Raw genomic sequence first — 14,207 nt, 5'->3', positions numbered from 1 at the left:
AAAGGTTTTTGTTTTATTGGGCTTTGGTTGATATTACTAATTCTGTTTTGAAAAGAATATAATACCTAACTTACTGCGGATGGTTTTGAGGACACTGATCTGTTTATTCCAAAAACCTTGCTCCTGTTCTAGACATGCCATTCTGTGCATCAAGAATGGGTGTTTTTTTTTTTCAGTGAAAGAGAAGTCCTATTACTGGACCATGTTCAAATATCTCAAGTTACTTTTTTTTAGCCTACCAGTCAATGTCATTTAGGGCCCAACTGGCATTGTGTCAAAACAAAGACACCCTCTGAGCACCTGAAAGGCAATGCGAGTTTAAGATGTCACATTGGAAAGAGGTTTTGTTTGCTTTTATCTTTATAAAAAGCACAAAGTTTTGTATGAGAAGAAATATAAGTACATATATATATATAACATATATATACACATACAGCCATATATATACATATGTATTTTTTATTCAACATTTATTAAGCCCCTACTTTATACAGGTAAGCATTTGTTACACATATGTTAGATGCATCATATATAAAGCACAATTTACTCTCATAATAGATGCTTTATAGCCAAGGATGAATAAAATGTGAACATTGTTCTTATGGTAAGTCCCAAGTCCTTCACATAGATTACTAGGCTTCATAATTGCTAAATTAAAGGGCTTTGTTGTTGTTGTTGTTGTTGTTTTCCTCTTTGTCCTTACCACATTCATGATCTTAAACAGTCCGATGTTCAGCAGTTATCAGGTACTGGGCCAGGTACTGGGAATGTTCAAGACAGACAAGATCCCATTTTTTGTTAAGTTACTAAGAAGTTGATGTCAAGAAGCTATTTGTTTAAAACCTAGAGAGATTGATATCATCTTTGGGGATAATCTTATCTATATACGGTCATAGTTATGATTAGATATGTTAAATTTTAAATGTACAGCACAGGGCTGAGGCATGCCTGATGTTCAATGAATGTTAATTCTCTCACCCTGCCATTTCTAAAGTCTCTTGTTTGGCAGTTCAAAAAATTAAATGGACAACACTGAGCTCTCCCCCAAGAGGACAGAAGATAAACACAAAAAGCAAGTTTCATCCATTTTATTCTTTAATAGACAGTAAATCCTGATTATTGTATAAACAAATCTAATGCTTCATCTTTTTTTCTTCTCATCCATGAGAAGTTAATTTTGATTATTTTGTCTTCCTTGCTTGAGTTTTATTTTTAAAGTATAATTTGTGGAATACAAGATGTTCCTCTTTATGCAGATGATAATGAGAAGGGCTTTATGGCAAGGCCTCCGAGTTATTTCTGCCCTGGTCTAAACTATATCCAGATGGGCACTTGGAGGCATTCCCCTAGGGTGGGGGACAAGCATATGGAATACGTCAAGTTCTAAAACATGGGGTTTGGATTGTAGATACTGTGGTGAAACTGAGAAGGGAAAAGACCTGGAGGAATTATGGTTGAATCTGTAACACAAAAGGAGGGGGAAAATAAAACCCCCAAAGAATTTTTTTTATAAAACAGATATTTAAAGGAATTAGCAGAAAGTGTATTTCATGCTGGCAGAGTCCTTTTACAATGTGATTGATCTTGGTTCAAAAATCGAAATGAGATAATGAGAAACAGAGATCATACTATTTTTGTTCCACACCATATTTTTACTAGCAGACCTGAGCCAAAATTTTGGAAAGAACATAGGCTTGCTTATAAAATGAACTGGCCTAAAACAGAAACTTCCAAGAACAATAAAACTTTTTTAAAAGTTAGATTTGATTCTAACAGATATCCTACCATTGTTTCTAACGAAAAGCCTTTTGTGACATTTAGCGTTGGATTACACGAGTCTGGTACAAAAACAGAAAAACCGAGCACTTAGTGATCTTCTGGACCCTTGGGTCAGACTTTAATGTGCATGTTGATCATCTGGGATCTTATTAAAATTCACATTCTGATTCAGCTGGTTGGGACCAGATGCTTCATTTCAAACAAGCTCTGAGGTGATGCTAATGCTGCTGGACCACATGCAACATTTTCACTAGAAAAGATTTAGGGGCAATTTTGTGTTAATTGGGTTTCTCTGGTGGCTCAGACCATAAAGAATCTTCCTTCAATGCAGGAGACCGGGGTTCAGTCCCTGGGTTGGGAAGATTCCCTTGGAGAAGAGCATGGCTACCCACTCCAGTATTCTTGCCTGGAGAATTCCACGGACAGAGGACCTAATGGGCGACAGTCTAAGGGGTTTCAAAAACATAACTGAGTGACTAAACACTTCCTGTTTTTGGTAAATCACCTGTAGAGAAAAATAATCACCTTTTCTTTTTTATGAGAATCAGAATGCAATTTTAGCATATTTTACATTGTTGATAATATTATGGGCAATAAAACTGAGCCTGAATTTAAGAGCCAAACTTGACAACCATCCTAAGGATAGATTCAGAACAATTATTTGCCAAAACTGATTGTTCAGTTCAATCTCTCAGTCGTGTCGAATTTGACTCTTTGCGACCCCATGGAGTGCAACACGCCAGGCTTCCCTGTCCATCACTAACTCTCAGTTGGTGATTGAGATAGATTGTAGATATAAACTGTCTCATGAAGCATTAAACTGTCAAGGAAGACAGTGGAGACAAGACAAATGTGTGGTTCATTTAGCCTGATGTGGATCTTTCCTGTTTTTTCTGTTACTCAGTTACCTTACTTGTTTAGTTACTAAGTTGTGTTGACTTTGTGTCGACTCTTTTGCAACCCCGTGGACTGTAGCCCGCCAGGTTTCTCTGTCCATGGGATCTCCCAAGCAAGAATAGTGGAGTAGGTTGCCATTTCCTTTTCCAGGAGATCCTCCCATGAGTCTCCTGCGTTGACTGGCAAATTCTTTACCACTGAGCCACCAGGGAAGTCTGTGAAAACAGCCTGAAATATAGACCCAAGTGTTCTACACGGTAATAACCCACCTTGATGGGATTATTGAGAGGCACAGACTCACTGTCCTGCTGGAGACCTACCAATGCTAATATTTGGTTTGGCCAGCTGTTAATGGAGCAGAGCTGACCAGTTTGCTCCTGTCCTCTGGTTAAAAGTGAAGCCTCAGAGGTGTGCCTGATGCATTTGATCCCTTAGTGGGGCGTGAGGTCCCAGTAACTCCAGGCTAGTCAGCTGTTCCTGAAGCATCCTAAGCTGTTAGTTGAGACAGAGGCCCTGAAGGGCGCTGGCTTACCAGCATCATGGGAAATCCTGCTCATGTTGAGCAGTACTTGAAAGATACACAGCAGGGAAGTAAGTTTTCTCTTCTGGAGACCTTTCCCCCCTTCCCAACAATTTCTTTTCTTCCTTTTTTTTTTTTAATGTCTCTGCTTTTTTTTTTTTTAATTTAAATTTTTACTTTATTTTACTTTACAGTACTATATTGGTTTTGCCATACTGCACTGGGTCTCAGTGTGGCATGCATCTTTTTTAGTTTTGGCATGCGAACCCTTAGTTGAAGCATGTGGGATCTAATTCCCTGACCAGGGATCAAACCTGAGTCTCAACCATCAAGAGTGCAGAGTCTTAGCCACTGGACCACCAGGGAAGTTCGACAGTTTCTTTAATCTTGCTAAGCCATTCTTTCTTCTTCTCTTTATCTTGTCCTTTTCAGCAAAAATTAATTACTCCTGAAAAAAGAATAGTGTGCACTCACTTCATTTACTTCTTAAAAAACCGTTAAATTACCCTTTTATTTTAAAAATAATTTTAAATGAATAAAATATTACGGGGCAGCAAAAGTTTCCCATCCATATTCCCATACCTTCTCATCACAGAGATAACTGGTGTTTTCAATTTTATGTTTATCACCTCTATGCAAGTTTATATACTTTTATTATATGTATATTTTATGTATATATATCAGTTCAGTTCAGTCACTCAGTTGTGTCCAACTCTTTGCGACCCCATGGACTGCAGCATACCAAGCCTCCCTGTCCATCACCAACTCCCAGAGTTTACTCAAACTCATGTCCATTGAGTCGGTGATGCCATACACCTGTCTCCATACACACTACATGATATTGCTTTCTGTTTTATTCTTTACAAAAGTGCAGTAATGCCTACTGATTTTTCTGAAATTGTTCTAAATTTATAGATTGATTTTGGAAGAATCTTTATATAAAGAACTTTTCATATTAAATTTGGAATATCTCTCCATTTATCCAGTCTCCTTTTAGATCCTTCACTAAAAGTTTATATTTTTTCCATTAAAGTCCTATAGATATTTTGTTACATTTATTCCTAGGCATCTTATTTTTTATTACTATTAAAAATGGCATCTGTTTAAAAATTATGGATGTACCCTGACCACCTTACCTAAAATAACCTTCCTTAATGACTACACTTTTTCCTCCTAGAATTTATCACTGCCTCACAGTATGTCTATTTCTTTGTTTATTATCTACTTCTAGAATATAAGTTTTCCAAAGGAAGGAACATTATTTTCTTCATTATCTTGTCCCAGTGTCCCAATATAATACAGAGACAAGTATTTGTTGTATGAATGTTGACTTAGGTACAGTCCCTAAATTTTTGTTTGCTGGTTTAAGGAAACCGTATTAATTTTTGCCTATTATCTTATCTAGCAGCCATTCTATTTTCTAGAATGTCAAAAGTTCTGCATCTTGTGTGCTTCTCTATCTTCAGTGCCTAGAAAAGGCACTTGGTGGATATGTACGAATAAGCGAGTGCTCTTAAATATTGGTTGGCAGCACTTGCCTTCTAGTTCTTACAGCCATTTTCCCTTTCCCTGAATTACTGCCCTGAAGAACCCTTCAGTATATCGTGCAACAAAGTGATGAGAACAGGCTTTCCTGTGTTATTTCTTATTTAAAAGAAATGTTTTAAAACTTTTACCTCTAAGTATATTTGCTGTAGATATTTGGTGGGTAGCTCTCATCCAGTGAGAAAATTTCCCTCTATTTCTAATTTTCTAGAGTTTTTATGATGAATGGATCTTCAGTTTTATCGAACACTTTTCTGCATTTGTGCAGAAAACATTGATTCTTCCTTTGTGTATTTTTTTGATCTAATTTTCTCTTTTAATCTGTGTGTGTGTGTGTGTGTGTGTGTATGACAAATTGTTCCAAGATCTTTTCATCTTAAACCATTGTGAGTTTAACATGATTAAAATTTACATATCTTACAAATTGATGGATTCATTTAGCTAATATTCTATGTAAGATTTTTCATCTGCATTAAGTGAATAAAATAAATGTTTTGAGTTAGCTAAAAGACACTTGATTGAAGTTAAAGAAAAAAATTTGACAAGTGAACAGGTCAGCTCAGCAAGTAACTGAGGAGAACCCCAAATTTATTCGATCAATTTAACCCCTAATTTTTTTTTTTTCCAATCAGCGCCTTCCAGTTGGAGGAGTCTCAGGACTGCAGCAGAGACTTTGTGGAGATCCGGGAAGGGAGCGCCACTGGGCGCCTGGTGGGACGGTACTGTGGCAACGCCCTCCCCCTCAATTATTCATCTGCTCTCGGGCACATCCTGTGGATCAGATTTGTCTCCGACGGCTCGGGCAGTGGCGTGGGCTTTCAGGCTGCATTTGCCAGCAGTGAGTTGGTTGTTTTAGTGATGGCTTCCAGAAGGTGTCCTACAAACTAGGAAGGATAGCAGTGGCTTCAGTAATGCATTAAGAACAATTTATTTATTGTCTCTGTGGAATTACTTTATACTGTATTAGAAAAACTAAATTATATATGAATGGCTCATAAAGAGCCAGGGAGAACGTTCTCAGTAGCTCTAACATTCTTTTAAGCTCTAGTGTCTGCCTAATTTTAAGTTAAACTTTTTTATGATAGTGTGTTAAGAGAGTTTTTTTAAAATTATATTTTGGTTTCAGTTTGGTATTCTTATGTCAAATGTGTTTCATTTGATGCCATAAACTCTATTGTCTTCTAATTAAAAACATTTAGTATTACTTAGGTACTCCTAAGTGGTCAGATGTAATAACAGGATATTTTTCTAATAAGATAAAGTATGAAATATTTTTACTTTCTAACTCAGCTTTTTCATAATGAGTTATTCTACATGTGATTCAAAATGTCAGTTTCTCTTTTATAATTTTAAAACATATGTTTCATTCTTTTGTAAGACAAAATAAAATAAACCAAAATTATAGAACAGGGCTGGTAATGCCCCTTCCCTTGTCTCCAGGTCCCCTGGGGTCTGGGAACCCATTTTACATGAGAAGCTATTGCTTGTTTTCACACTGAGGAGCCTTCCAAGGAGATGGAATTCCATTCACAATATCAACTCTTCTCCAAGGAATTAATAGATAGCAGAGAAACCACAAGGGAAGCAGTATTTCTTTCAGTTTTGAGAAAAGAAATTGCAGTCAATTAAAAGTTCATCCTTTTCAACACCCCTTGCCTTTTGTCTCTTTCATTTGATTAAAAAGCTGTTCTAAGTAGGTCTGATTTACTACCCTGTTTTCCTTCCTAGTATTTGGCAATGATAACATTGTGGGAACGCATGGGAAAATTGCCTCTCCCTTGTGGCCTGGAAATTACCCCCACAACTCCAATTACCAATGGACAGTGAATGTGGAAGCATCTCAGGTTATTCATGCCAGAATCTTGGAGATGGACATGGAGGGCACACTTAACTGCTATTATGACAAATTGAAGGTGAGTTTTTAAGAGCAATTGATGTTTATACATTTTGGTGAATTGCTATTGGCAATGATAGATACAAGTTATTGTCTATTAAGCATTTGCAAATCATAGCGGATGGTCTACCCTACACCATGAATAACCCCGCTAGGTTACCCAAACAATGGTAATTCTGGTATTATATTTGTTAGTTTTGATTCTGTAGCTAACCTTTTTCAGCATTATTGTAATTTTTTTGTTGGGCCTGTCTGCTGCTGCTGCTGCTAAGTTGCTTCAGTCGTGTCCGACTCTGTGGGACCCCATAGATGGCAGCCCACCAGGCTCCCCTCTCCCTGGGATTCTCCAGGCAAGAACACTGGAGTGGATTGCCATTTCCTTCTCCAGTGCATGAAAGTGAAAAGTGAAAGTGAAGTCGCTCAGTCGTACCCGACTCTTAGCGACCCCATGGACTGCAGCCTACCAGGCTTCTTCGTCCATGGGATTTTCCAGGCAAGAATACTGGAATGGGTCGCCATTGCCTTCTCCGTGGGCTTGTCTAAGCATGTATATTTATCTTGATTAAGTATTTATCCTATTTTATATCCCATTACTGAACTGACCCTGTTCATTCTTATGTTAGAGTGCTAAAAATTTGAATCATTTAAAAATAAGTATAAGTACTTATATTTAAGTATAAAAGTTGTGGTGATCATTGCCATTCAGACATTTGCTACTGTACCAATTCCTGAAGCCCTATCAGATTACTTTTCATCCAGCTTTATTGAGATGTATTTGACAAATAAATACTGTGTATATTTAAGATGTACAATTGGGTCTTTTCATATATGTACACACTATAAAATAATAATCACAATCAAGCTAGTTGACACATCGATTACCATGTTCTTTATTTTTGATAGGATGAGAACACATAAGATCTGCCCTATTAGCAAATGTAAAGTGTTACAACGAACTGTTATTAGCTATAGTCACATTGCTCTACTTTACATCTTTAGAATTATTAATCTTGCACTACTGAAACTTTGTACCCTTTGACCAGCTCCCTATTTCCCACTCGCCCATCTCCTGGCAGCCACACTCTATTTCCTGCTTCTATGGATTTGACTTTTTTACTATCAGAATCTTGAAGGCCAAGATGCCATCTTATTCATTTTAGGCCCGCAGTGCTTCACATAGGATCCAGTACTTGATAGATGCTCAATATGGTGGAAAGAATTATCAGATAATTTGAAATCTGAACTTATATAACAGCTTCAATTAAGAAATTTATAGTAACACTTATAACAAATTTATTCAAATTATTTACAAGATGGAGGGAAGGACGTAAAGTGTAATTGAATAGCATCCATTCATGGGTGCAGAAAACTAAACGTGCTCAAGACTATGTATTTGGAAACTGTCACAAAATATATCTCTAACTAGGTAATCTAACATTCTGAACCAAATTTAAGAGGTTTCTTGAGCTTTGAGTATGCTGAACCCATGCAAGCTGTGATTCTTCTGTTGTTGCCAATTCTGCTTCTTTACTTCTTTGGAAAGAAACGCTGTTTCTTTACTTACCTGTGGACAAGTGAGCTCCTTCAGGACACCTGTCCACTTTCTCTCATTAAACTCGTCCTTTTTCTTGTTACTTTTCCCCTTGCTTCCCAATTCTTCCCTTTGAGGCCCCAAAGCACATTCAGCAAGCACTGTCGTGCAACCATCTTGCTTGTTACTTTTCTACCCACAAACTTTTCTGTAAATCGTATAGTGAGCTACATCACATGGAGCATGTTTATTAATGTAATTCTGCAGGAATGAAAAATAATTTTGAAACAAATTTAATTGTAATCATATTTTGTATTTCATTATACTGTCTTTTCTAAACTTATATGTAATGTTTGCTTATTTATGATAAAATTATAATAGGTTATCCTTTTGACTTTCTATCTATGAAGAAAATGGAGGCAATTCCCTAAGTCCAGTGCTTTGTTCTCTGTCTTTTCCATGCAGATTTACGATGGGGCTGGCATTCACTCCCGACTGGTTGGAACTTACTGTGGTACCCAAACTGACTCTTTCAGCTCCACTGGAAGTTCTCTGACATTTCAATTTTCTTCTGACTCTTCAATCTCAGGGAGAGGATTCCTTTTGGAGTGGTTTGCAATGAATGCCTCTGTTGGACCTTTACCTACCATTGCAACAGGTCTGTCTGTGTGGTAATAAATGGCATTCTTTATAGGGGCTGATATGTGTAGACTAATATCTCCAAGATTCCTACTAATAAAGGCCAATACACAAATGAATAAGAATAATAATTGCAGTCTCAAAACCCTTCCTCCGTATGTTCAGGTGTTCTTTTAATCTCATAAATACATAAAGATTACATGTTTATTCCAAAAAGTGCTGGTTTCCCATTATATTTTCTTAATAATTAGGGGCTTAGAAAAACATTTATTTTAATTAATTAATGTATTTGGCTGCTCCAGGTCTTACTTGCAGCACATAGGACTGTCCATCTTTGTTGGTTGTGGCTCTTGGGATCTTTAGTGGTGGCATGTGGGATCTTTTTTTTTTTTTTTTAAGTTGGGTATGTGAATCTAGTTCCCTGACCAGGTATTGAACCCAGGTCCCCTGCACCGGTAGTAGAGTCTTAGCTGCTGGACCACCAGGGAGGTCCTGATAATTGAGAGTTTGATATCCACAAGACATTACAGTTATACTTTCTAGAGATCACTTTAGAGATCTCTGAAAGTTTTGTCTGCAAATACCTAGGCACACACACACAATAGGTAAAGATCAACTGATAGAAATATTTTCCTCTGTATTAAATATCCTTTATTTTTCCTCTGTTATTATGAGTGTGCCTTCAGAAATGCTTTGCTTGATACTTAGCAGGTGGTAAACTGTCTTGTTTCAAGGTAAAGGTGGCCTAAATTGTAAGCTTTTATTTTATTGTCCTGCTTTAAAGATATGTTAGATTCCCTCAGTAAGCTGTGTCTTGGGAGACTGTTAAGCAACTGAATGACTACAACAGTATGGGCTTACTTTATGCTTAACAAAAAATAGACACTCGATAACTGGGTGAAGTGGCAAAATGATGGTGAAAAGAATAGAATACAATGTGTTTTTCTTTAAAAATTATGGAAATCACAGCATCTGAATTAGTGTAAAATATTTGTAAATTTCTTTGAGAAAATTGTTTGAATTTGGTTGTTTCAGTATAGGATTGTGGTTTTAAAGTTAAAATGCTACCTTCTTTTCTACCAGCGCTGTTTCAAAGCTGTTGCTTTTCATTCTGCAGGTGCTTGTGGTGGGTTCCTGCAGACAGGAGATACTCCAGTCTTCCTCTACTCCCCAGGCTGGCCTGAAAGCTACAGTAATGGCGCCAACTGTATGTGGCTCATCCAGGCTCCAGATTCTACTGTGGAACTCAACATCCTTTCCCTGGACATTGAATCTCATAGCACATGCAGCTATGATAAACTTGTGATAAGAGACGGTGAGGAACATTCACAAAGTAAAATAAAGCAAAAAACTACCTACTTTCAACCCTGACACACACTTAGTTACATTCAGTTATAATCATACTTGTTTACTGCCTTCATCCAGTTTGTATGGAATCATGCGATACTAGAATTGGCTACATTAATGCAGAACACGGGCTTCCCTGGTGGTTCAGTGGTAAAGAATCAGCCTGCCAGTGCAGGAGATGCAGGTTCGATCTCTGGTCCAGGAAGATGCCCTGGAGAAGTAAATGGCAACCCACTCCAGTAATCTTGCCTGAGGAATCCCATGGACAGAGGAGCCTGGTGGGCTACAGTCCATAGGGTCGCAAAGAGTCAGGCACAACTTAGCAACTGAACAACAACAATAACAACTACAGAACATAAGGACACTATTAAATTGCCATAGCAAGATAATTCACACACTGCACACTATGTTAGGGAGAGCATTAGGAAACATTACATCTGGTTTAAGAAGGAAATTATAAGCTGAGTTTCCAGGTTGTGCTGCTGTCTCATTTAAAGGCTATGGAAATCAATCTTGATGGGTTATATCTATGGCTTTAAGATCCAAGTATGAAAAGTACTTATAATTTCAATGTATTCAGTTTTCCATGTCTACTGAATCTCTGGCTAGAATGGGTTGAAAAGTGAAATTCACTCAGTTGTGTCCAACTCTTTGTGACCCCATGGTCCATACAGTCCATGGAATTCTCCAGGACAGGATACTGGAGTGGGTAACCTTTCCCTTCTAGAGAGGATCTTCTCAACCCAGGGACTGAACCTAGGTTTCCCGCATTGTAGGCAGATTCTTTACCAGCTGAGCTACCAGGGAAGCCCCCAGAATGGGTAGCATTAAGGGCTAATAGTTTTTGTCTTTTCTTTGTAGTAATGCTAGACAGGGAATGAGAGGTGTGACTAATGCTTTAGTGAAAGATGTACAGAGTTGTAACTTTGCGATCTGCATGGAACAGAGGAGAAGAGGGAGGGCGTGTCCTCTTGTCAGTGTTTCTTACTGTTTGGTCCCCAGACCAGCAGCATCAACATCACCTGGGAACTTGTTAGTGATGCGCATTCAGTGGCCCACCCCAGATCAACTAAACTGGAAACTCTCAGATGGGTTCTAGATCTGTCTGTCGTCAGCGTCAAGATCAGGGTGAGGAGAGTAAGACAGGACTGAGCAAGTACAGAGGCAGATCCTGTCTTCATTTAAAACTGGAGTATTTTATTCACCTTACCTTTCATTTCCATTTTTGAAAGATTGCACTGAAATATTTTTATTTTGATTTCTGAGGTCTTTGACGTCTTCTTGAATTTTGCCCCCATTATATCTACTACTGTGGCAAGAATCCCTTAGAAGAAATGGAGTAGCCATCATAGTCAACAAAAGAGTGCAAAATGCAGTACTTGAATGCAAGCTCAAAAATGACAGAATGATCTCTGTTCGTTGCCAAGGCAAACCATTCACTATCACAGTAATTCAAGTCTATGCCCCGGCCAGTGATGCTGAAGAAGCTAAAGTTGAAGAATTCTATGAAGACCTACAAGACCTTCTAGAACTAACACCCCCAAAAGATGTCCTTTTCATGATAGGGGACTGGAATGCAAAAGTAGAAAGTCAAGAAACACCTGCAGTAACAGGCAAATTTGGCCTTGGAGTACAGAATGAAGCAGGGCAAAGGCTAATAGAGTTCTGCCAAGAAAATGCACTGGTCATAGCAAACACCCTCTGCCAACAACACAAGAGAAGACTCTACACATGGACATCACCAGATGGTCAACACCGAAATCAGATTGATTATATTCTTTGCAGCCAAAGATGGAGAAGCTCTATACGGTCAGCAAAAACAAGGCCAGGAGCTGACTGTGGCTCAGATCATGAACTCCTTATTGCCAAATTCAGACTTAAATTGAAGAAAGTAGGGAAAACCACTAGACCATTCAGGTATGACTTAAATCAAATCCCTTACTATTATACAGTGGAAGTGAGAAATAGATTCAAGGGATTAGGTCTGATGGATAGAGTACCTGAACAACTATGGATAGAGGTTCATGACATTGTACAGGAGACAGGGATCAAGATCATCCCCAAGAAAAAGAAATGAAAAAAGCAAAATGGCTGTCTGAGGAGGCCTTACAGATAGCTGTGAAAAGAAGAGAAGTGAAAAGCACAGGAGAAAAAGAAAGGTATACCCATTTGAATGCAGAGTTCCAAAGAATAGCAAGGAGAAATAAGAAAGCCTTCCTCAGTGATCAATGCAAAGAAATAGAGGAAAACAATAGAATGGGAAAGACTAGAGATCTCTTCAAGAAAATTAGAGATACCAAGGGAACATTTCATGCAAAGATGGGCACAATAAAGGACGGAAATGGTATGGACCTAACAGGAGCTGAAGATATTAAGAAGAGGTGGTAAGAATACACAGAGGAACTATACAAAAACAGATCTTCATGACCCAGATAATCACAGTGTTATGATCACTAACCTAGAATGCAAACTCAAGTGGGCCTTAGGAAGCATCACTACAAACAAAGCTAGGGGAGGTAATGGAATTCTAGTTGAGCTATTTCCAGTCCTAAAAATTGATGCTGTGAAAGTGCCACACTCAATGTACCAGCAAATTTGGAAAACTCAGCAGTGGCCACAGGACTGGAAAAGGTCAGTTTTCTTTCCAGTCCCAAAGAAAGGCAATGCCAAAGAATGTTCAAACTACCGCACAATTGCACTCATCTCACATGCTAGTAAAGTAATGCTCAAAATTCTCCAAGCCAGGCTTCAACAGTACATGAACTGTGAACTTCCAGAAGTTCAAGCTGGATTTAGAAAAGGCAGAAGAACCAGAGATTAAATTGCCAACATCCATTGGATCATCAAAAAAGTAAGAGTGTTCCAGAAAAACATCTAATTCTGCTTTCTTGACTATGCCAAAGCCTTTGACTGTGTGGATCACAACAAACTGTGGAAAATTCTTCAAGAGATAGGAATACCAGACCATCTGACCTGCCTCCTGAGAAATCTGTATGCAGGTCAGGAAGCAACAGTTAGAACTGGACATGAAACAACAGACTGGTTCCAAATCTGGAAAGGAGTATGTCAAGGCTGTAATTGTCACCCTGCTTATTTACCTTATATGCAGAGTACATCATGAGAAATGCTGGGCTGGATGAAGCACAAGCTGGAATCAAGACTGCCTGGAGAAATATCAGTAACTTCAGATATGTGGTGATACCACCCTTATGGCAGAAATCTAAGAAGAACTAAAGAGCCTCTTGATGAAAGTGAAAGAGGAGAGTGAAAAAGTTGGTTTAACACTCAACATTCAGAAAACTAAGATCATGGCATCTGGTACAATCACTTCATGGAAAATAGATGGAGAAACAGTGGAAACAGTGACAAAGTTTATTTTTTGGGGCTCCAAAATCACTACAGATGGTGACTGTAGCCATGAAATTAAAAGACTATTGCTCCTTGGAAGAAAAGTTATGACCAACCTAGACAGCATATTAAAAAGCAAAGACATTACTTTACCGCCAAATGTCCATCTAGTCAAAGCTATGGTTTTTCCAGTAGTCATGTATGGATGTGAGAGTTGGACTATAACGAAAGCTGAGTGCCAAAGAACTAACTGATGCTTTTGAACTGTGGTGTTGGAGAAGACTCTTGAGAGTCCCTTGGACTGCAAGGAGATCCAACCAGTCCATCCTAAAGGAAATGAGTCCTGAATATTCATTGGAAGGACTGATGCTGAAGCTGAAACTCCAATACTTTGGCCAACTGATGCAAAGAACTGACTCTTTGAAAAGACCCTGATGCTGGGAAAGATTGAGGGCAGGAGGAGAAGGGGACAACAGAGGACAAGATGGTTGGATGGCGTCACCGACTCAATGGACATGGGTTTGTGTAGACTTCAGCAGTTGGTGGTGGATAGGGAGGCCTGGTGTGCTGCAGTTCACTGGGTCACAAAGAGTCGGACACGACTGAATGACTGAACTGAACTGAACTAGAAGTGCAGGCTTGGCATTATGGGTTTTATTTCCCAAAAGATGCAAGAAGCATAGAATTTTCTATGAATTTCCTAGTTA

At 38.4% G+C, this 14,207-nt stretch overlaps 1 protein-coding gene across 1 annotated transcript in view; it reads left to right on the top strand.

Annotated features, from left to right (window-relative positions):
• Positions 1-14,207, top strand: part of CUBN (cubilin) — a 273,943-nt gene that overhangs the window by 171,054 nt on the left and 88,682 nt on the right. The window contains exons 37-40 of the mRNA XM_069547580.1: positions 5,374-5,579; positions 6,470-6,654; positions 8,632-8,824; positions 9,923-10,120. Coding sequence (XP_069403681.1) covers positions 5,374-5,579; positions 6,470-6,654; positions 8,632-8,824; positions 9,923-10,120 — 782 coding nt within the window. The remainder of the gene's footprint in view (positions 1-5,373; positions 5,580-6,469; positions 6,655-8,631; positions 8,825-9,922; positions 10,121-14,207) is intronic.

This window comes from Ovis canadensis, chromosome 13 (assembly GCF_042477335.2).
Source record: "Ovis canadensis isolate MfBH-ARS-UI-01 breed Bighorn chromosome 13, ARS-UI_OviCan_v2, whole genome shotgun sequence".
Classification (NCBI taxonomy): domain Eukaryota; kingdom Metazoa; phylum Chordata; class Mammalia; order Artiodactyla; family Bovidae; genus Ovis; species Ovis canadensis.
The sequence above is the reverse complement of the archived record's forward strand: the minus strand, read 5'-3'. Positions and strand labels throughout refer to the sequence as shown.